This window comes from Jaculus jaculus, chromosome 3 (genome assembly GCF_020740685.1).
Source record: "Jaculus jaculus isolate mJacJac1 chromosome 3, mJacJac1.mat.Y.cur, whole genome shotgun sequence".
Taxonomy (NCBI): domain Eukaryota; kingdom Metazoa; phylum Chordata; class Mammalia; order Rodentia; family Dipodidae; genus Jaculus; species Jaculus jaculus.
Window position 1 is genome coordinate 37,505,347 of NC_059104.1, and position 20,505 is coordinate 37,525,851.

Below are 20,505 nucleotides of genomic sequence, written 5' to 3' on the forward strand. Positions count from 1 at the left end.
ACTGGAGAAATGGCTCAGTGGTTAAGATGTTTGCCTGCAAAGCCCAGGTTTGATTCCCCAGTACCTACGTACAGCCAGATAAACAGTGACACATGCACCTGGAGCTTGTGTGCAGCAGCCGTAGGCCTTTGTGTACCCATTCATATTCTCTCTCTCTCTCTCTCTCTCTCTCTCTGTGTGTGTGTGTGTGTGTGTGTGTGTGTGTGTATCTTCTACCTCTGATTGCAAAATGAAAGCATTTAAAAAATATACGTGTATTTATCAATTATACTTTATTCTTCTAATTATTTTCTGACAATCTCACGTAGCCCAGACTGGCCTTGAACTCAGTATGTAGACAGAAATAAACTTGAACCTGTCCCGCTACCTCCTGAGTGCTGGAATTGTGGATTCACACCACCACCTCTGGTTTTATGATCAAACCCAGACATCCTACATGGTAACAAGCATTCTACCAACTGAGCTACATGCCCAGTCCTAATTTTGTTAATAAATTGTTCTATGCCTTAAAGGTGTGTTGATTCAGTGTGGTTTCTCTTTCAAGACAGGATCTCACTATTGTTCACACTGGTCCTGAATTCAGTCTCCTGATCTGAGTACTGGGATCATAAGCACATACCAGCTAATGCTTTTTCTCCCAACTGCCCCAGAGCTGGCTTTTCATTAATGGCCCTGATCAGACCCTTTCAAGCAGTTTGTTTTAGGAAGGGAATTTGCCCATGATCCTGGCTAGGGTAGGTAAAGAAGACAGGCACAACATGACTCTTTTAGGCACTTTTTATTTTCCAAAAAAAATTGTCGTTAATATATAAACATCTCATTCTCTCAAAAAATTCTACAACTATACAGCTGTTTGCTCCGATATTTGCATAGGAAATGACCACAATACAAAAATAAGAAGGGAAAAGAAGCAAAACAGCAACCGATTTATGCTTTTTATGTAGGCATGTGTCCACGTATAAACATCTTGAAGCCTCTTACAAAATTATTTACACCACTTGTCATCTATTTACATGTTTTAAGAGCAACTAACAAACAAAACTATAATTTATCAAGTTATGAAAATTGTTTTCTAAAAAAACTTACTATATTACCACAAAATAAATAATGATAAACAATATTTTTAAAACAAAATTAAATTTTCATTTCAATTAAGACCGCTTTTGGCATTTTGCTTGATTCTGCCCTTTGGTTAACAGCGTCAGCATCACATTACTTTTTGATATTGCATATATGTAGCACTTGTTTCCTTACGTTTTCAACATATCATGGATATTAAAGGCAGACACTGAGTCAGTATTAACAACAGGTTAACTATACTGCACTGTAATTTAGATAAAATTACTGTGTCTCACTGTATATTACATGCAAAATCCACATAAATTGTCATTTAACCAACAGTACTGCACAAGCAAACATCTCAGTATATGAAAACTGCATCATAAGTTCAACGTTTCCATACATGAAAACTGTATCCTAGGTTCAATGTAGACATATGTGAAACCTACACAGGTCCTTCTTTTTGAAAAATGATACTGTTTAGCTTATTGTAAAAGGTTTAACTTTTTTATATTGTAACTATCTTTATTAAGCTCTTCAGTTTAAATTCATATAAAATATCTTTCATATTTAAAATAAACAATCCTATTTCAATCAGTGCATGAAATTTGCTTTTAAAGTTTATTTGAATGATTATTTCTTCCCTCCCCGCCCCAAAGAAATGAAATTGGTAATGTTTTTGAGAGGTATCTTACCACAAATTCTAACTGTAAATGTATTGTTATTTTCAAAAGAAGTATGATTTTCCCAAAAGAATCTTTAAAAAACTTGTAATAAACCTATAAAGCTGATTTGCATATTTACAAAATTTGAGTAGCAAATATAGGCAACTCATATATATAAAAACAAAACAAAACAAAACAAAAACACATTTGTTCAATGGCTATCTGTGAATTGTCAGGTACACTGAGTACGGCTAAGGAATTATCTATATTGAGAAAAACTAGTCCGCGTCAAGTAAACTCCTGACAATCCATGCCCTCGGGTGCCTGCCAGCTGCTGGGTTTCCTAGCCACTATCACCAAGCAGGTGCACGGCGCGCGTGCAGACTGGGAGAAGGCAGCCCGGCGCGCGCCCCCCCCGGGCCCCGCCGCCGTTCTGAGCTGAGACGCGGCTGCCTGTCGCGAGGGAGCAGCTTCGGAAAGGGACCCAACACTTTGGTATTGATACAATGTATTCCCTGTGGTCTCACATATACAAAATATACATTTCCAGTTCTTCGGTGCGCGGGGTGCGTGGGGGGGGGGGGGCGGTCAGGTCGGCGGGGCCGGGGCGCTCAGTTCTGGTGGCGCTTCATGTGCAGGGCCAGGTGGTCGGAGCGCGAGAAGCTGCGGTTGCACACGCCGCACTGGAAGGGCTTGGCGCCCGTGTGCTTGCGGTAGTGGCGGGTCAGCTCGTCGGAGCGCGCGAACCTCCAGTCGCAGCCCTCCCAGGTGCACTTGTACGGCTTCTCGCCTGCCACGAGGAACAAACAAACGTGGTGAGGCAGCCCGCTCCCAGACATGCGCACATGAGACCCTCAAAGGCATCCATCATTCCACGGAACGAGACTTCCACTCTTGCTTCATGCGGAGCAAAAAGGCACTGGTGTGCCTTTGGGAACTAAAGAATGAACCCCAATGGGGGTGGGGGGGCGTTAATGGGTCTGTAATCCCAGTACTTGGGAAGTGGGTCAGGAGTTTGTTGCCAGCCTCTGCGACATACATAGCAAGTGCAAGGCCAGACTGAGCCACCAAACCCTATCTCAAATTACAAAAAGAAAACTGAAGAATGGCAATCCTACGCAAAGGCAAAATCAGTGGTGCCACTGTTGCCCCCCCCCATGTCTTTTTTTCAAGGTAGTTTTTCACCTCCTACCTCTGCCTCCTAAGTTTTCTGCACCCCTGCACATGCAAGTCTGAGCGGTGAGGTGCGATCGGGGTGGCTTTCCAGGATGCAAACGCAGTTTTACACAAACCTAAGTGAAATTACTGCAACTCAATGGCTACACTTGCTAAGGAACTACTGAAATCACGTTCACTGTGACGTTCAAAGACCAGGACTGCTTAACCTGAAACTGATCCTAACTTGCGACTTGCAGCCCACAACCATGGCCAGCAGACTGTGGATCCCAGCCTCATCCTGCTCTGAAGTTCACACCAGCACACACATTCACACTTTACAGATCAAAGCAAGACCAAGCTGGCGAACGTTCACAGCTTTCCGCATTTGCTGTCGTTTGATAGATACCTTCACTGGGCCACAAGCTCTGGTACCGATAAATTCACACTGGTAAAGAGACAGACCATGAAACAACTGTAGTTTTCTTTTTCTTTTTCTTTTACTATAGTGCTGAGGAATGAACCTTCAGTAAGGCCTCTACCGCTGATCTGTGTTCAAGTCCACACACACTTCTCACACCGCCTGCTGTGTGCATTTAATGCTTTTGTCAGGTCTACTCCATGAAGGTTACCAGGATGTATCGCACAGAAAACGTGCCCAGTCTGCTTCTCCAGACACAGTAACATGCATGGACACAATGAAAACAAAGAGGCCTGGCCTCATGGGGTGTAGACATGTGAGATTTAAAACCCCCGGCCCAATCTTCCTCTTTCCAGTCCACAACACCTGACAGTGAACTGACATTTGAGCCCCTCTCATCCCATAATATGTAAGATTCTCAATGTCCTCCCGAGTTTACCAGTTGCTGAACTTTCAGAACTACTTAATACTTACAATGCAGTTTTAATTCAGTTTTGGAATCAATTTTATTTACAGTTGTGTTCTCCTATGTACATAGCAAACAAGTCTTTCACTGAGCACTGACTAGTAATTCCTACAGTCATGATTCACTTTGTTATCATTTCCTGTGAATGCCAATGGTTCCAGCTGGGTTTTGCATGAACAACTTCCCCCGAATTCCTTTAAGAATGGAGTTTTCTGGCCCAGCTGAGGCAGGAGGGTTCGAATTCAAGACCATCCTGAGCCTAAACAAACAAAGTTTTCTTCTGAAAAGGAAGAACCTCTGAGTTGCTTTGAACAATGAAACTCAACCACTTTTCTGGTCTGACTGAGCAGTATCGTTTTCCAGAAGTTTCAGGACTCCCTGATAGTGTCTACACCAGCTCAGTTTCAACAGCTTGTGGTTAACACACTCATTACGGTCCTGATGGTGACCACTCCAATTTCATAGGACAAAGAAAAGGTCAGACCTGACCACCTGAAACTGGCCCTGAATATTTCCAATACCACAAGATTTCACCCACCTCGCTATGACAGCCATCCCCAATCACCGATCTGTGCCCCTCTTCTGGCTCTGACCTAAGGCACACTTTGTAATTTCCTTCCTGGTTCCTATCACTCCATTTTCAAATGCACATTTCAGCCCAATACTGAAACCTAGCACTCAAGAGGCTGAGGTGGGAGGGTCATGAATTTAAAGCAACATGGTATCTCAAAAAATAAAATAAAATAAAAATAAAATGCACATCTCAACTCTGGGTTCTCTCCCTCATATTTTTCTTGTTTTTGTTTGAGGGAGGGTCTCATTATGTAGCCCAGGCTGGCCTTGACTTGCAACAATCCTCCTGCCCCAGCCTTGCAAGTGCTGAGATTACAGACTTCTGCCTAACTTCCTCAAAGCAAATTCTAGCTTGATAGCTGTAAGACATTTTAAATGATTTGACAAAAATCATTTTTCTTTCACTTACATTCACATGTAATCTGTTTGATAAACAAAACATTTTAAAAGTAAATGTAACCTGTTTGCAAGTGTAAATCGAACAGAACAATTTTTCAACCAAGCATCTGGTTTTGTTCCTTATAAAAATAAACCACAAAAACAAGCATATTAGCTAAATGCTTTACTGTCATTCAATGAGGAAAGGCTATTTCTGATGTCTAAGGAAGGGGGGAAAAAAAACTTCCTCAAGAGTTCCAATTTTAAAAGAATCATTCTAGTCTTTTGAATTTAATAATCAAGTAGCAGGAATACTAGATTTTCAGTTTACTTTAGAAACGGGACACTAGACTTTTTGTTCACTGTTTTTATTGGCTACAAGGCAATAAACTGCACCAATGTTTTTAAAGTTGAATTTACTGATTGGTTGAAATACAGTAGCCATTAAGGTTCCTAAAACTCTTGGGGTTTGCTCTCAATTTTCATATATCTATAGGTTATTCAGCCAAGAATACTGCCAGTGTCTGGAAGGGCAGTTCTTGAGGCCGAGCTTTTCTATAAAAGCAAGGACAACTACCCACACTTGGGGCAGTTTGGAAATTTGTCACGTGTCAGCGCTGCTCAAGTAAAACCTCACAGAGGAAACTGGTGCCCGATTCTGGCCAAAGAGCAGACTCAAGCCTTTATTCCTACGCCAGAAACACTACGCACAGTGCTTTGGGAAACCAAACTCACTTCCTTCACGTTATGTTTCAGCAGGACAGAGCTTTCAAAAGTCTAATTGGATTTTTACAGAATCTCTTTCCAATATCACCAATTTAAAATATTTAGTTAAGCTCTTTCAACATCAACTGTATTTTTAAGTTCTCATGCCATTAATGTGAAACTTTCCAAAGGCAAAGAGAAAAAAAAAAAAGAGTGACAAATGTGCACAGCATGAAAAACATCCAACTTTATCTCAAAGCATGCGCTTTCTTACTCTACCTTAAAAATCATAGGGATGTTTGAAATAATCTCTAATCTCTGAAAAAAATGTCCAATTTAAACATACATACAACCCACACTGATAAAGCTATTAACATATTTTTGTAGAAATGCTAAGCAGAAATGTTACCTGGAGAAGGAGAGGAGTACGTACGAGCCTCTACCATGCACATTCTAGCGCTAGGCACACCCCACACACTCCTGACAGGAACCCCAAGAGTTAGAAGTGAACCACTGCCCTCCACATTAAGAGTCCTGGCCTGCCACTTTTCTTTAATGCCCCACTTAAGTCTTCCATTAGCAAACACTATCATTACACTTCTTTGAACAATTCGAGGAACACATACATACTCTTCAGATTTCCTGACATTCTAAAGCCATGGGTGAAGGGTAAGGGCAGGTAATGGCCTCTCAACAGCCCTTAAGCCCCAGGCGGTGGGAAATCCAGGGCCTACTGTGGCTGAGCCATCTCGTTATGGGGACCTACATTTCAGGGTCTGAAAACTGCCTCATACTACCACTGGCAGTCTTCAAATGTCACCCCACTGGGAGTTCCTTTCGCCCAGAATTTAACTGGGTTAGCAAAATGTTTCCAAAGTATTCAAAGAATCAATATTAGGAAACTACAACTTTGTTTTTGTCTTCTCTGATGAATAGAGTTAAAAAATGACTTTTGAGCCAGGTGTGGTAGCACAAGCCTTGAATTCCAACACTCAGGAGGCTGAAGTAGGAGGATCTCTGTGAGTTCAAGGCCAGCCTGAGACTACTTAGTGAATTACAGGTCAGCCTAGACAAGAGTGAGACCCTACCTTGAAAAATTAAAAAAAAAAAAAAAGACTTTTGAACTTACTACAATGGAATAGGACATTCCTCTGCTCTGCTGAACATATTCAATAGACTCATACTAAGGTCTTTCTCTAGAAAGTTCTACATAGATTCTTCTAATAAAAGAGAAAAAAAGCCACAGAAGGTATTTTTTGTTTGAGCCTAGTCATATTAGACATCTTTCAAAAAGTTTATTAGAAAAAAGTTCATTATAACAAATTTATATGGTTCTTCCCAGATTCTAAAAGACAATCTAATCAATATCTGATGAAGATAGAGCACTAAATGATCAGAATGAAGGTCAGTGCTTAGTGAAGAGGGCGTAGCCTGTATCAAGTGTTTTGCCAAAACAAGACTTTCTCTGGCCTCAAATAACTTAAATAGTGGATTTTTTTTCCCCTCATCAAAGTCTTAGGGAATTTAGCCTCTGAAATAGGCTCAAAATTGAAGTTGCTTCTGCAAGTCAAGAGAGAAAAATAAAAACCAATAAAAAGTCCATGGGAAGGTTGAGAAAAGTGGTAGGGTGAAATAATGACTTTGACTCACTAATTCATATCTTATACATCATGGTTAGTAATTTTCCACTAAAATTTTATTAGAGTTCCTTATAGCAGATCTCCCATACTCGTAGCTGAGAAAGGTTCACTTTAAAGATGAATCTTTAAAGCTCGGGAGATGTCTCAGCAATTAAAGGCACCTTCTTACAAGGCCTCATGACCCAGGTTTAACATCCCAGTACACACCTAAAAAGCCAGAGGCACAAAGTACCATATGTGTCTGGCTGGGCTTCATATGCATTTTCAGAAGGCCCTGGTGTATCCTTTCTCTTTCTCTCTCATTGTAAATTAAAATATATATATTAAAAAAGGTTAATCTAACACTAGTTACACCCTCTCAATATGGTCCACTTTGGGGAGACTACAAAAAGACATGTTAACATCCCCTTTTCCCTGCATGGATCAGAGTTATCTGATCATCTTACCCTCCTAGAAAACCTGACAGACCATGACAAATCATTTTTCCTACATCTCTTTTTTTTTTGTGTGTGTATATATATATATATTATATTATATTATATTATTTATTTATTTATTTATTTTGTTTTTTGCAAAGTTAAGTTTCACTTCAGCCCAGACTGACCTGGAATTCACTCTGTAGTCCCAGACTGGCCTCAAACTCACAGTGATCCTCTTACCTCTGCTTCCCCAAGTGCTAGAATTAAAGGCGTGCACCACCATGCCCAGCTAAATCTTTTTTTTATAATTAAAAAAATTTACTTATTTATTTCAGAGAGAGAGAATGAGAGAGAAATAAAGAGAAAACACAACAGAGCCTCTTGCTGCTGCAAATGAACTCCAGGCGATGCACCGCTTTGTGCATCTGGCTTTACATGAGGAGCTGAGGAATCGAACCTGTACCAGCAGGCTGTGTAAGCAAGTGCTTTTATCCATTGAGCCATCTTCCCAGCCCTTAAATCTCTTTTGCAGAGGCCTGGGGATTGACTCAAAGGTGGAGCATGTGCTTGGCATGCCCAGAGTGGTGGTTTCAGTCCCCGGGATCATTTGACCAATGATATGTACTTGTACACACATTTTAATGAGGGTTTCAAATAGCTGTCTTTTGCCTTCCTTGCTAGGCTTTTAATTTCCAAAGAGGCAAAGGCCGCCTTCTCTTCCTTCTCCCAGGATGCACTGCTCTTCCTCTAATGCCGCCCTCAAAGCACCATAAGGAGACCCCAGCCTGGGGATGCTCATAATGAGGACGAAGGGCTGGAACAGGAGGCTAGTGTGAGGCTTGGGATCACCTGGGCCCAGCAGGGTTGATCTGAGTGTGGATAAGAATCCTACTTTGAGCCTCTTTAAGAGAAAATACTAGAATCATTTATCATACACCCTGAAGTTCTACAATTGTTCTTGTTCACAGAACTGGACAAGACTTGTGGAAAAGAAGTTCTGAAGCTCAAAGTGCTGGTCAAAGGCAGCAAAGGGGCTCCTGTTGGGGACCAGGGAGCATCATCTATCTGTAGGACCTGACTAAGCTGACAGGGCTCAGGAGAGAGGGAGTGCCTCTCTAGCACTTCGGCTCTCCTCATAAGAAGGCCAATGACAGGAAACAACAATTCTTCAGTCTCCTGACAAAACAATGCCACTCAGATTTATTTTCTTTGTAAGAACCCAAACTTGCTGGGTGTGGTGGTGCACACCTTTAATCCCAGCACTCGGGAGGAAGGAGACAGAGGTAGGAGGATAACTGTGAGTTCAAGGCCACCCTGAGACTACATAGTGAATTCCACATTAGCCTGAGGAGAGTGAGACACTACCTTGAAAAAACCATAAAAAAAAAACAACTTAAAAACAAATGGAAAAAAGTATCATACACTTTCCTTTTAAAAAAGACCAAAACAATCCTGTTTTCACTTAGTCCAACCCTGAATGAGGCTGCTATCCTTTCCTTTATATAGCCACCCTGCTTAACTCTGCCTTTTCATACAATAGTCAAAGGGCAGTGTATTGTCATGCACAGTTGTTTTTAAGTAATGACTTACTGTGCACTTCTAAACCAGTACCTTGTCCCTGACCCCTTAGAGGCCCTTGAGTGTCAGTAATACAGGCCCAGAGACAGGAATGGTCCCAGATGCTTGTACTCAAGTAAGATGCCACTTTGTTTCTACTCGTTCAACAGAAGAGACATAGGTCGTCAAGTGAGCATCCATGACATTCTATACAATCAATGATAACGTGCCAATGTAAAATTCGTGGGTAATTAAAATACTGTTTAAAATATCACTTTCTGCCGGGTGTGGTGGCGCACGCCTTTAATCCCAGCACTCGGGAGACAGAGGTAGGAGGATCACCATGAGTTCAAGGCCACCCTGAGACTACACAGTGAATTCCAGGTCAGCCTGAGCCAGAGTGAGACCCTACCTCGAAAAACCAAAAATAAAAATAAATAAATAAAAATAAAATATCACTTTCTGCATTCTTTCAACCATCACAGCTGACTGCCTGGAGCTCAGTTTCAGCAATTCTATTTAATCCACGAGTGAATGATCTCCTCCCACCTTGCTTCAAAACAAAGGGGTGAGAAGGGATTATTCTTTGGATTCTCCTCGAAACCAGTCAAAAATGTTTGCTGAATCAAATTACAGTTCTTAACCTTTGATAAGCTTTATCATCTCAAAACAATGTTTAATCAATTTCCTATGTAAATGTTTTTCAGATGAAGGAACAAGTCCCAGAAGCAAAGTTTAATCTTCCCAGTGAGTCATTAAAAAGAAATGGTTCTGAGCTTTCGTGCTCAGAAATACCTTTCCTGGGGTCAGAACCAGCATGCCTCTAAGCCACTCTTTTTTTTTTTTTTTCTTTTTTAAGCATATGCCTGAAGTAGTCAATACAGAAAGTAAGTTTCGGGAGAGGTAACTTAATGGTTAAGGCTCTTGCCTGCAATGCTTAAAGACTCGAGTTTGATTCCTCAGTGCCCACATAAATCCAGATGCACAAAGTGGTTCAGGCATCTGGAGTTTGTTTACAATGCCTGGAGGCCCTGGTGTGCCCATTCTCTTTCTGTCTCTCTCTCTCTCTCTCTTATTTATATATTTGTGAGCACAGAGAGAGAGAAGTATTTTTTAAAGAAAATAAATTTCAAAGCTACAAGTAAGGATAAAATATTGAAAATAAGGAATATTTGACTACTAATATCACTAAAGGCTAAACATGATACTTTTTCCTGCACTGTTTTTATAGAAGAAAATCCCTAAGCCTTACCCTACACAAAGTATTTCCCCTGTGGTATTTGTCCCAATACAACAGGTTAATATGTTTAACTAGTATTGATCTATTCTGGATCCAAATCATGTGATCTCCATCCATGGTAGTCTGAAGTAAAAGCCCTCCAAGTTCTCTATTTTTTAAAGCTTTTATCCTTTCCGCAGTTCCATAAAAAGAAGTACGATGTTCAAAATACTCTAAATGTTCCTTCCAGTACGGAAGTGCTTAGAATGAAAACATCTTTGCTGTCAACATTATTAATACTTTAACATCAAAACCTATGCCTGGGGCTGGGGAGATGGCTCAGCAGTTAAGGTGTTTGCTTGCAAAACCTAAGGATCTGAGTTCAATTCTTCAGTGCCCACATAAATCCAGATGCACTAAGTGACACATGCATCTGGAGTTTGCAGTGGCAGGAAGCCCTGGTATGCCCATTCACTCCTCTCCTCTCTTCTTCTCTCTCTGTCTCTCCCTCTCTCTCTCTCTCTCTCTCTCTCTCTCTCTCTCTCTCTGTGTGTGTGTGTGTCTGCCCCCCCACAAATAAACAAAATTCAAAACATATTTTAAAACTATGCCTAATATAATCAATGGAAACTGAGCTTAGAGCAAAAAACTGAACCAAAAATTTATGGGTTATGTATTTAAAAGTATATACCGTAACAGTTTATAAATATCTTGAGAAAATAATGCACTTCACATAAAAGAGTGAGAGAGAAGATGGGGTGAGGATCCAACTCCTTAGAAGACTTTAGACAATACAGAAGTGGTTCTCAAGAGAATCGCAAAGCCAGTCTTTACTCAAAGCCTATGTTTGTTCCTGTGCTATTTATGTTTTTACTTTCTTTTGTGGGAGTGCTCCAAATTTCCTTTTCTCAACCTGTGGTAAGCAGATCAAAGTATGGAGTAGACTCCGTCCGAGAAGCCTGGACCAAATGCATGTGCTCCTCAAAGACTTCTTTGTACAACTACTGTTTCTGCCTTGCTCCAGAAAACTGAGGCTGAAAAACTGATCTAGAACTAGCATGGAATTAAGGAAAAGGATCTGGGGTTGTAGCTCAGGATGAAGGCATTTGCCCAGCAGGTGCACGGTTCTGGGTTTGATTTCCAGCACACACAAAAAGAATTTTTAAAAAAAATGAAGGAAAAGATTACAAAGCACAAAAATTAAGAGCTGTTTGCAAAAGATAGTTTATCAGTCATGTTAATTTATGAGGGTGGAACTATTTTTTTAAATTTTTTTGTTTATTTATTGATTTGAGAACTACAGACAGAGAGAGAAAGAGGCAGAGAGAGTGTGAATGGGCACGCCAGGGCCTCCAGCCATTGCAAATGGACTCCAGACATGTGCGCCCCCTTGTGCATCTGGCTAACGTGGGTCCTGGGGAACAGAGCCTCGAACCAGGGTCCTTAGGCTTCACAGGCAAGTGCTTAAGCGCTAAGCCATCTCTCCAGCCCAGGAACTACGTTTTTGTAAAGGTGCTAGAGAGAAACTGTAGGATGGCAAAGCGTATGCACCTTTGTGCCCATCATAGGGCATAAGAATGTCAACGAAGTATTCATTTATATGCTATTAAAAGAACAAATATTTTTATTTGGAAATAGACTACTTATTGACACTGTTGCCTAGAAACAGCATAACTATTTCTAGCCAGAAGCATATTAAATATGAACATACACATGTTACAAGCAGCACGCACATGCACCCACATAAAGGGTGTCCACATAAACCTTTAAGTATGCTGTTGTGGACGCATGTGTATGTCTACACCAACACCAAGGAAATACAGCAGGGTGTTCCAGCACTTCTCTCTGACCATCCTCAGGAGACAGACAAAGGTGTGAACTTAGAAAATTTGAATGCTGTGATACTTGGGATTGAAAACATTGATTTATCTTTTACTCATTTGTCCCAAATTAGGAAAAGCCAGTTCTGCATCAGAGAGACTATCTGATTAGATTCAATCCGTAACCCAAGTTAAAGAATCATTTACAATCTGAAATAAGTGATCACACCTAGAATCTAGAATAAGGAATGAAACAACCAGATGTAAGTTGTTTTAATTGCCTAAATCATTTTTAAAACACATGGCAACCTGACATTTTAAAGCAATTACAATTATTTTCCAAAGAAATGCCAGGGTGTGTCATATTCTGCCAGCAAAACAACAATCATTCAAAGAGTAATTTCTTTTATGTCATCAAATACAAAATCAACAACTCCACAGACTTTTTTTTTTTTAGTTCTCTAATAAGTTGTCCAAGTGGGAGGAAACAGAAAAAATAGAAAGCAAAACAAGCTATTAAATCAGAGAAGCTATTCACAAAAACTGTCTCATCTACCTGGGGCTTTTAAGAAAAACCAGCGAACCCCACAAGCCCTTGCTGGCTTCTCTAACATTCACTGAGCGGGGTGGGGAGGATGCAATGAGAGCGCACAGGTAATTTTAAAAGGCATTGTCTAGAAACTAGAAATGAGGAGAAAAGAGCCCCAATGCTCTATGATTACCTAAGAACGGGTTTAGCCAGATGAGCGAGTCTGGTACAAACCCTCCCCAAGGCATTTGAAAGACTATCAAACAAAACTTTATTAAACTGGATTACATGGTCCCACTCATTAGACATTGAAGGCCACAGTATTTATGATCAGGTGGAAAAGTCAAGGTATGGGACCCAAACTAGGCCTAGGTCCCCTTTTCAGTTTGCTTTGATTAGTGAAGGCATTGTTAAGGCAGCCCACTATTAAATTTCTTTGCCAGCAGGTCAAGTTCCAGAATCCCAGGTACAAGCATTCAGAACACTAACCCCTGACAGGGGTTGAAAGGCTATTTAGATATGGCCCGACTATACCCCTGCAATAAGCAGTTGATTGCATCCTTATATGCAATTGTGCTTTTTTTATTAGCAGACTTTAACCTCATAAAAACGCACCCCCCCTTTCCTATCTTCAGTTTCAAGGACTGCCAGGAGAGTAGAGAAAAAAAAAAGTGCAAATATTTAGAAGTTATTTCTATTTCTCCTTGATCAAAAATTCTGGTAAAATCCAAGTTCAATGTTCCCCTACTGCAGTACGCGGTCTGGTAAAAGGACATTTTGGTATTTCCATACATAATATCTCCTGGCACTTGTCATTTGTATTTCAAAAACTGTAGCTGACTGAAGTTTTTATCATATGCTGAACTCCTCTGAGGGCGCTTAGCTGCAAACCTAATTTCCACGTTGATGCTGACGTAGGAGCTTTTGACACAATCTATAGCTAAAATGTCAGGCCCAAGTCACATCACAGATAACGGCAGAGGATGTCTTTTCTTTACAAGCAGTTTCTCACAAGGTCCTGGCACCTGCCACTACTCTGAGTTTTAGTAAGTGGTGTTTATCCAGTCAAGTAGCAAGCAGTACTTCCCAACAGACGTACAAAATGTCTGCAACCATAGTCCTCTCCAGGGCCTCTATCTCAGCACTGACCTTTGTTCAAAAGCTTTTACTTTTTAATGCAGCAGTTAGAGATAACTACTTCATTTATCAAAACTCAATTTCCATAGTAACATCTAGCCTGGGGAGATTCAAGTCCTCACACTAATCCAACAACCCATTCAAAGGAACTGTTGAATACTTTGGTTTCCATAGCAATGATGGAATAATACATTTTGCTAGGTCACTGCTTTTATTAGCGAAGTTATTCTTTGAACTTTAGGTAAGGCTGTATTTATTGAGGGGAAAAAATACAATCACTTTATATCTTTTTTTTTTTCCTTTAGGGCTACTCTTTTAAGAAAATTACAAACAGTAACCTTCTATATATTTGAAAATATTATGAGTATGTGGAGCCCTTTAATAAAGGATACCACCTAATTTCATCTTAAAACGGGTTCTGACATAAAATTCTAAAATTAAAAAGCTCCTGAAAGGATTTTCTATAGATGTAACAAAACAACGAATTACCAAATTAAAGAGATGAAACATAAAACCATGACTTAGACAAGGGTGCCAGGCCAAAGCCAGACCAAAGATGAGACCGCTCAGAAAAATCAAATGCAGGCTGGGAGAGGGTGTGCGATGGTTCTCAAACCAGAACCCTGCTTTGAGCACCTGATTTTCCTGATCTACAGTTTCAGGCCTACTTTTCACCAAGCACAGCAGGCACGCTAATCATAGATATTTGAAGCCACTGGTGAAATTAAAGATACAGTGTGAGGCAGTGATTCTGTGCATGTGAGGTGGAAAAGTTTTGAACTTAAAAGGGCTTTATTGAAGCAAAACGATTTGCCGAGCAGAAATTTTTCCTTCTTTCAAGACAAGAATAGCAGTGCCGTGAAATGTTTTAGAATCCATTAGTAAACATTTTTGTTTATGTTTTGGGGGGTCATTAATTCTACATGAGGTGACAGGGCGAGGAACATCAGTCTTCCTGGAACCAAACTCTCCCAGGGAACTGAATTTTGAGCCAAGCCAGTACTGAAAAGGTAGGTCATTAAAAAATAAAGGTTGACAGAAGAAAGAAGAGATCAAACACGTGCTGCCTTTTAAAAGGATGAATACCACTTAACACTATTTACACAACTCGCAGAATTAACAAGAAAATTACATACCGGTATGAGTCCTCAGGTGAGCTTTTAAATGAGAAGACTTTGTATAAACTTTTGTGCAACCTAAAATAAAGGGGCAAAGAGAGAACAGCTTGTCATGTCCAGACCCTTTTGAAATCTTTACATTTGATGATTCAATGTTTAAAATCTGGCTTTAAAGACGAAATCTCTGAGAGGCTACACATAATATATGAAGCTTTGGTTTTAAAAGTCTTAAAGAGCCTGCCCCCATTACTTATGAAAGGCACACGGTGATGTCTCATGTATCGCTGTGGTAGGGAAGACCACAGGTGGTGGAGTCTTGCCACCAATGGGAATTTCGTGTTTAGATTCCAGTGGGTGCTTCCTACTTGAAGACATACTTCAGTGACTTAACAGCATATATAATGGTATGTTGTTTAATATTTTGCCTTTATTCATTTATGAGAAAGAGAATGGGCCAGGGCTTCTAGCTACTGTAAATGAACTCCAGATGCATGAGCCACCAGGTACATCTGGCTTACCCAGGTTCAGGGGAATGGAACCCGGGTCCTTAGGCTTCACAGACAAGTGCCTTAACCGCTAAGCCATCTTTCCAGCCCCACAGAATGCTTTTTAAAAACATGTAATGGCTGTAGAGCTGACAGTGCTAAACCATTATCCAAGACGACTATAATTGTCTGCACATGTCATGCCATATCCTGTACCATAGTCAATAAATTATGCCCTGTATTAATCATAAACTAGCTTATGCCAGCAACTGGGAGATATTTTCATTACTATCATCCATTTATAATTTGGGGTCAGGTATCTCACTCAAGAATGAGTATATTCTAAAGGAACAACTCTTAAATCTATTCTATGAACAGTCTTGTACCTACCAATAAGCCAGGCATCTAAAAATCCTACTTCATTACCACACACTATTTTCTCCTACCCTACCTAATCTCAAGAAGACTTAATTTAGGATTTAGTGATGTACTTTATAAAATTCAAACTTTCTTTACTAGTAAAGAGAAATATGTTTAAGGTAATAGCTTCCCAGAATGGTCTAGTCACTTTCTTTAAAAAACAAAAAAAAAATGGGGGAATTTTTAACAAAGTTTTCTTTTGCAGACACAGACATTGAATTTGTGAACATTCGGCCTCAGCCCCCCTGAACCCAGTTATCAGCATCAGCCACCATGTCATGCTAGCCATTTTTTAAATACATAAAATCAGCACCATACTGGGGATATTTCGGGGTAAAGTACAGGCACAGTGCACAAAGAACAAAAGTAGATGACTTATTTTTAGCTACATACAACTTTCCTATGTAAATTCAATGTGCAAGGCTGAAAAGAAGCTCTATGAAAATACGTGTGTGTGTGTGTGTGCACGTGTGCGCGCACATTACCCATGAACACTACATACCAGGATAATCGCAGTAGTGGATCCGTCTCTTTTCCAGGTCCGGGTTACTTCTTCTATTGTATCTGACAGGTTGGATGCTTGGCGTACTAACTGGCAGAGTGGCAGGTAAATTTGGGGTGTGAATTGCCAGTTTAGAAGCAATGGTAGCAGCATAGGATGGAGGTGGGGTCAAATTCTGAAGCATCTCTGCTTGTCTATCGGGACTTCCAGGCTCTGAGCTGGGTGGTGACGGGGGAAAGTAAGTGGCCTGCTGCGGAAGAAACTGGCTTGGCATGGCGTATGTGCAAGGGGACATGCCCTGGAACTGTTTCATGGTAGTCTGCGGAACGGCGGAGGTGTGTGTGTTAAGGCCTGCCATGGCGGCCGACATGGAGACATTAAGGGTGTCCATTACTGCTGTCTGGTTTGTAGAAGTGGGCATGTCTAGATCCGGGGCATTCAGAAGCTGGTATAGGTGGCCCTGCTGGGAAGGGACAGAGAGATGAAGATCTGGAGTAGGAAGTTCTTGTTTGATGAAAATATTGTTCACCTCTGGAGCTGTGGTCTGGTGGGAGCTGAATATACTGGTGAACTCAGGGAGGGCCTGGGTTGGGGCTGGAGGAGGAGCAGTCGTCTCACTCTGGTGGCTGAAGATGGTGACAGGTTCTGTCTTGATCTGGGTTACGCACGGTCTCTGGGATTTGTAGAGGCCAGTTCTCAGGTGAGTGATGTCAGGGAGGAAGACGTTCATGTTGATGCTGTAAGGTAAGCCTTCGCTGTCGGTGAAGAACTGGTCGACAACTGAGGCACTGTCTCGTCTGTACTTTTTGTGCTCTGGGGTTATCGGGACTGGAGGCAGCTGAGGCGTCAGATATTTCTCCATTTCACATCTCGTCTAAGAAAGAATGGACACAGACTCGAGTAACCACCTGCTTCACCGCAGGAAGGACAAACAGGGCTTCCTTAACAGGCCTTTGGACCCCTGTGGTAAGAAATACTAGGGAAAACAACTAGGTGCTGCTCATACACATGGGGGTTGATTCTGTCCATTGTGTAACTATTGGTTCACCAAAAGCTTACGAAAGGCTGTATAACATATCTTTAGTAAAATCACTTCCCAGATCAACCTTAGACAAAAAGTGAAAGGCAAACAAGAAAAAAAAAAAAAAAGGAAGTGAACACAAAACACAGTCCCCTCTGATGCAATAATGTATCCCTGGTACAATCAGGGTCCCGCATCTCAGGAGTTTGCAATGACAGTGCCCTCTCAAATACTGCCATAATGTCTCAGATCTGTTCACGTCAGTGACTTTGAACCTGCTTTATTCTAACACTAAAAACTGGGCAGATCTTTAAAACAAAGTACTAAAGGGCTTCTAGGAGAGGGACCTGAGGCTACATATTTCTGAACTACCTAATGTGAAACATTCTTTGGCTATCTTGGTGTCTTTTTATTATAATTCAATGATAGTAGTTAAGATGTTTTGGGAAAATAGTATCCACTGAAACAAAACAATTTCACATGCAACATTTGATCTAAATGCTGATTTTAACCAGCAGATTTGGTAATTGGTTAATATAATAATGAAATGTTCCTATTCATATCCCTATCTAAAACAGATCTTTAATTACCTAGGGGAAAATCGCTCCCTTGGTAGACTGGTGTTAAGATGCCCGTGGGTGGGGAGAGCTGTTGGCTCGCCAGCACAGTCATGAGCAAAACATTTCTCATGTCCTCCTCAGTAGGCCAATGCTACATTCCCCCTCACTCTGTAAAAAAGCTCACTCATCCTTACCCCCTCATCTTGTTGTCTCCGAAGAGCAAACTGACAAAATGAAATAATTCAACAGTTCCCAGACGGTGATAAAAGACATAATCCTATCTCAAAACAAGTCGCCTCTGCCTTTCCCCAGCTATCTTCTCTCCTAGTTTAAGACGGGCTTAATTTTTCACATTGAAAGGGAAATTCCAAATAGAACAAGACGCAACTGAATGAAATTGTTCATGTAACTATTAACCAGGACACCTTAATCAGTTGGTAGGAGGCATAGCCTAAATTTCAAAAAGCAGCTCCACTCCGACCTCAGATCATTCAAACCCTTCAGTGTGGATGAGGACTGGATTTCCTCAATACACACGATTTTAAAAATAAAGATTAATGTAGTCGTGTGAGTCACATCTCTGACAAATGTCACTGTCCTCTCAAAGTACCGCCACACTGGCAGACCCCACAGAGTAGGCGCTGGGTACAAACACACAATACCCCAAGAGGCTATTAAATGAGGCTTCTTGAAATAAACCGAACTAAAACCCTTTCGTGCACTGCGCTCCCGTGGCGGTTAGTGGTTTCTGATTTTAGCTCTTCCAGCTGTTTGCATGTGGGTCTGTTTCCAGGTTTTTTTTTTTTTCCTCCCCTCTCCTTGGGACAAGCTAAAAGTCCCGGGAAGTTTTTTCTGGGCTATATGACTCCCATGCGTGGGCGAGAGAAACAGGCGGCTGCTCTAATTCGGCTGCTGGGCAAGTGTAAAAGCCAACTGCCAGCTTTCCACGCGACTCTGGGAGGAAATTTACGTGCACACCAAGAAAACAACACCCCTGGCCTGGGGGGGGGGGGCTCTTTTTAAAGAAAAAGAGGTGCTCCAACACAACTTGGGCTCTCCTGACTGCAGCTTCCCCAAAGGGGCCCCAGGATCGCTTCCAGGAAACCCTTTCCCCAACACCTCAATCTGCACTACGGGACCTCCAAGGCCAAGGCCGTGGGAGGAAGCGCGAGAGAAAAGCGCAGGCAGTCCCCGAAGTCAAGTTGAGGTTGGGTCCAAGGTTTAGCCACCACGCAAGAAAACCACCGAGGTGCGCCTGAGCGCAGCAGTCTCCAACCACTTCTGGGCAGATCCCCCGCCCTCCCCCGGCCCCAACACACACACACACACCTTCCCGGCCCGCCGGCTGTGCTCGGTGACCCTCCCGGTCCTCCAAATTGCTCGACGGGACGCTGTGTCCCTTCGAGCAGGACAGGGCAGCGCTGACCCCCCCCCCCCACTCGCCGGCTTGCTCCGTCAACCCTCTGCGCCCCGGCGCCCGCGCGCGCCCCAGCCTGGAGCGGCCCCTGCCGCCCGCGCCCCGCAGCGGCGGACGGGACACGCCCGAGCCCCGGGAAGGAGCACGGGCCGCCGGGCGGTGCGCTCTCGCCTACCTGGACCAGCTCGTCGGCGGGCAGCCGCGGGCCCGCGGAGGGCGGCGGCGGCGGCGGCGGCGGCGCGGGCTGCGCCTGCGGGTGGTGATGCGCGTGCTTCAGCTCCTCTCCCGGGAAGAGCGCCGCGTCGCGGGCCGGGTTCGCGGCGGCGCCCAGCACGGGCTTGAGCTGCGCGAACACCGGCTCGTCCTGGGCGGCCGGCGGCTGGGGTACGGCTCCCAGGCGGGCGCTCAGGCTCAGCACCCGCGTAGCCATGGGCACTGGCGGCGGGGGCGGGGTGGGGGACGGCGGCGGCCGAGGAGGAGGAGGAGGAGGCGGCGGCGGCGGCTCCGGGCAACCGGGCGCGGTTCAGGCGCACTTCCCACGTCGCCCACGCTGGCTCCGGGGGAGGAAAAAAAAAGGAGGGGGGGAGAACGGCGAACTTGGGGTGATGGTGGAGGGGGCTCCGGGCAGACCTCCCACGGTCACCGGAGAGCAGTTTTCGAAGGCGCGCACGGCAAAGCCAAGCTCCCCGGCTGAGCCACGCGTGTACGCCGCCGGGGTCCTCGTCCGAGCGACCACTTTCTCCCGCCGCGCCCCGCCCCGCCGCGCCGCGCTGGCTCGTCCCTTCCCGCTGCTGCTGTCGCCGCCGCCACCCGTGCACCGACCTCCGCCTGCGAGAGCCGCGAGCGCGCGTACCTGCCCCGCGACTACTGACACTTCACGCCCGCCTCTATTTCACCCAACTCCGGGCAGGCGGGACCGACCCGCGCGACTGGCACAGCCGCAGCCAATCGCGAGACCGCAGGGCCGGCCCGACTGAGGAAGCTAGCCAATAGGAAGACGGAAGCTCACGCGGAGCCACGCCCCCCTCCCCCGCGCCGCGGGTGTGTGTGTGTGTGTTGGTGGGGGGGGGGGGGAGCCGACCGCACCCCTCGGGCCACGAGCTTCGCGCGCAGGGCCGCGGCGCAGTTTGTACACAAGTTCTCTGACAGATTGGGCTGCGGAGGGAGGAAGGGAAAGAAGACGGGACGAGCGGGTGGAATCTAGGAAGAGGGGCAGTGAGGGTGGAGACGCGGAGGGAG

General features: G+C 43.5%; 1 protein-coding gene across 2 annotated transcripts; it reads right to left on the reverse strand.

Annotated features, from left to right (window-relative positions):
* Positions 1-761: 761 nt before the first annotated feature.
* On the reverse strand, positions 762-19,696 carry Klf5 (Kruppel like factor 5). 2 transcript variants are annotated; one of them, XM_045146598.1, is made up of 4 exons: positions 19,442-19,696; positions 16,269-17,142; positions 14,880-14,939; positions 762-2,514 (listed from the first exon to the last, which is right to left on the reverse strand). In XM_045146598.1, the coding sequence occupies exons 1-4, from the start codon at positions 19,694-19,696 to the stop codon at positions 2,336-2,338; spliced, it is 1,368 nt and encodes a 455-aa protein (XP_045002533.1). In that variant the 3' UTR covers positions 762-2,335. The 2 variants fall into 2 exon arrangements, with proteins under 2 accessions (XP_045002533.1, XP_045002534.1); XM_045146599.1 differs by lacking the exon at positions 19,442-19,696 and adding an exon at positions 19,179-19,196.
* Positions 19,697-20,505: the final 809 nt, after the last annotated feature.

What these genes read in the sequence shown, in the direction of transcription:
- Klf5 (XM_045146598.1), bottom strand. Translation starts at nt 19,696, where the DNA reads ATGGCTACGCGGGTGCTGAGCCTGAGCGCCCGCCTGGGAGCCGTACCC. An exon ending in CCACTACTGCGATTATCCTG is followed by an intron (nt 14,940 to 16,268) that starts GTATGTAGTGTT and finishes CCTTTATTTTAG; the next exon opens with GTTGCACAAAAGTTTATACA. An exon ending in TCACCTGAGGACTCATACCG is followed by an intron (nt 2,515 to 14,879) that starts GTATGTAATTTT and finishes TCCTCGTGGCAG; the next exon opens with GCGAGAAGCCGTACAAGTGC.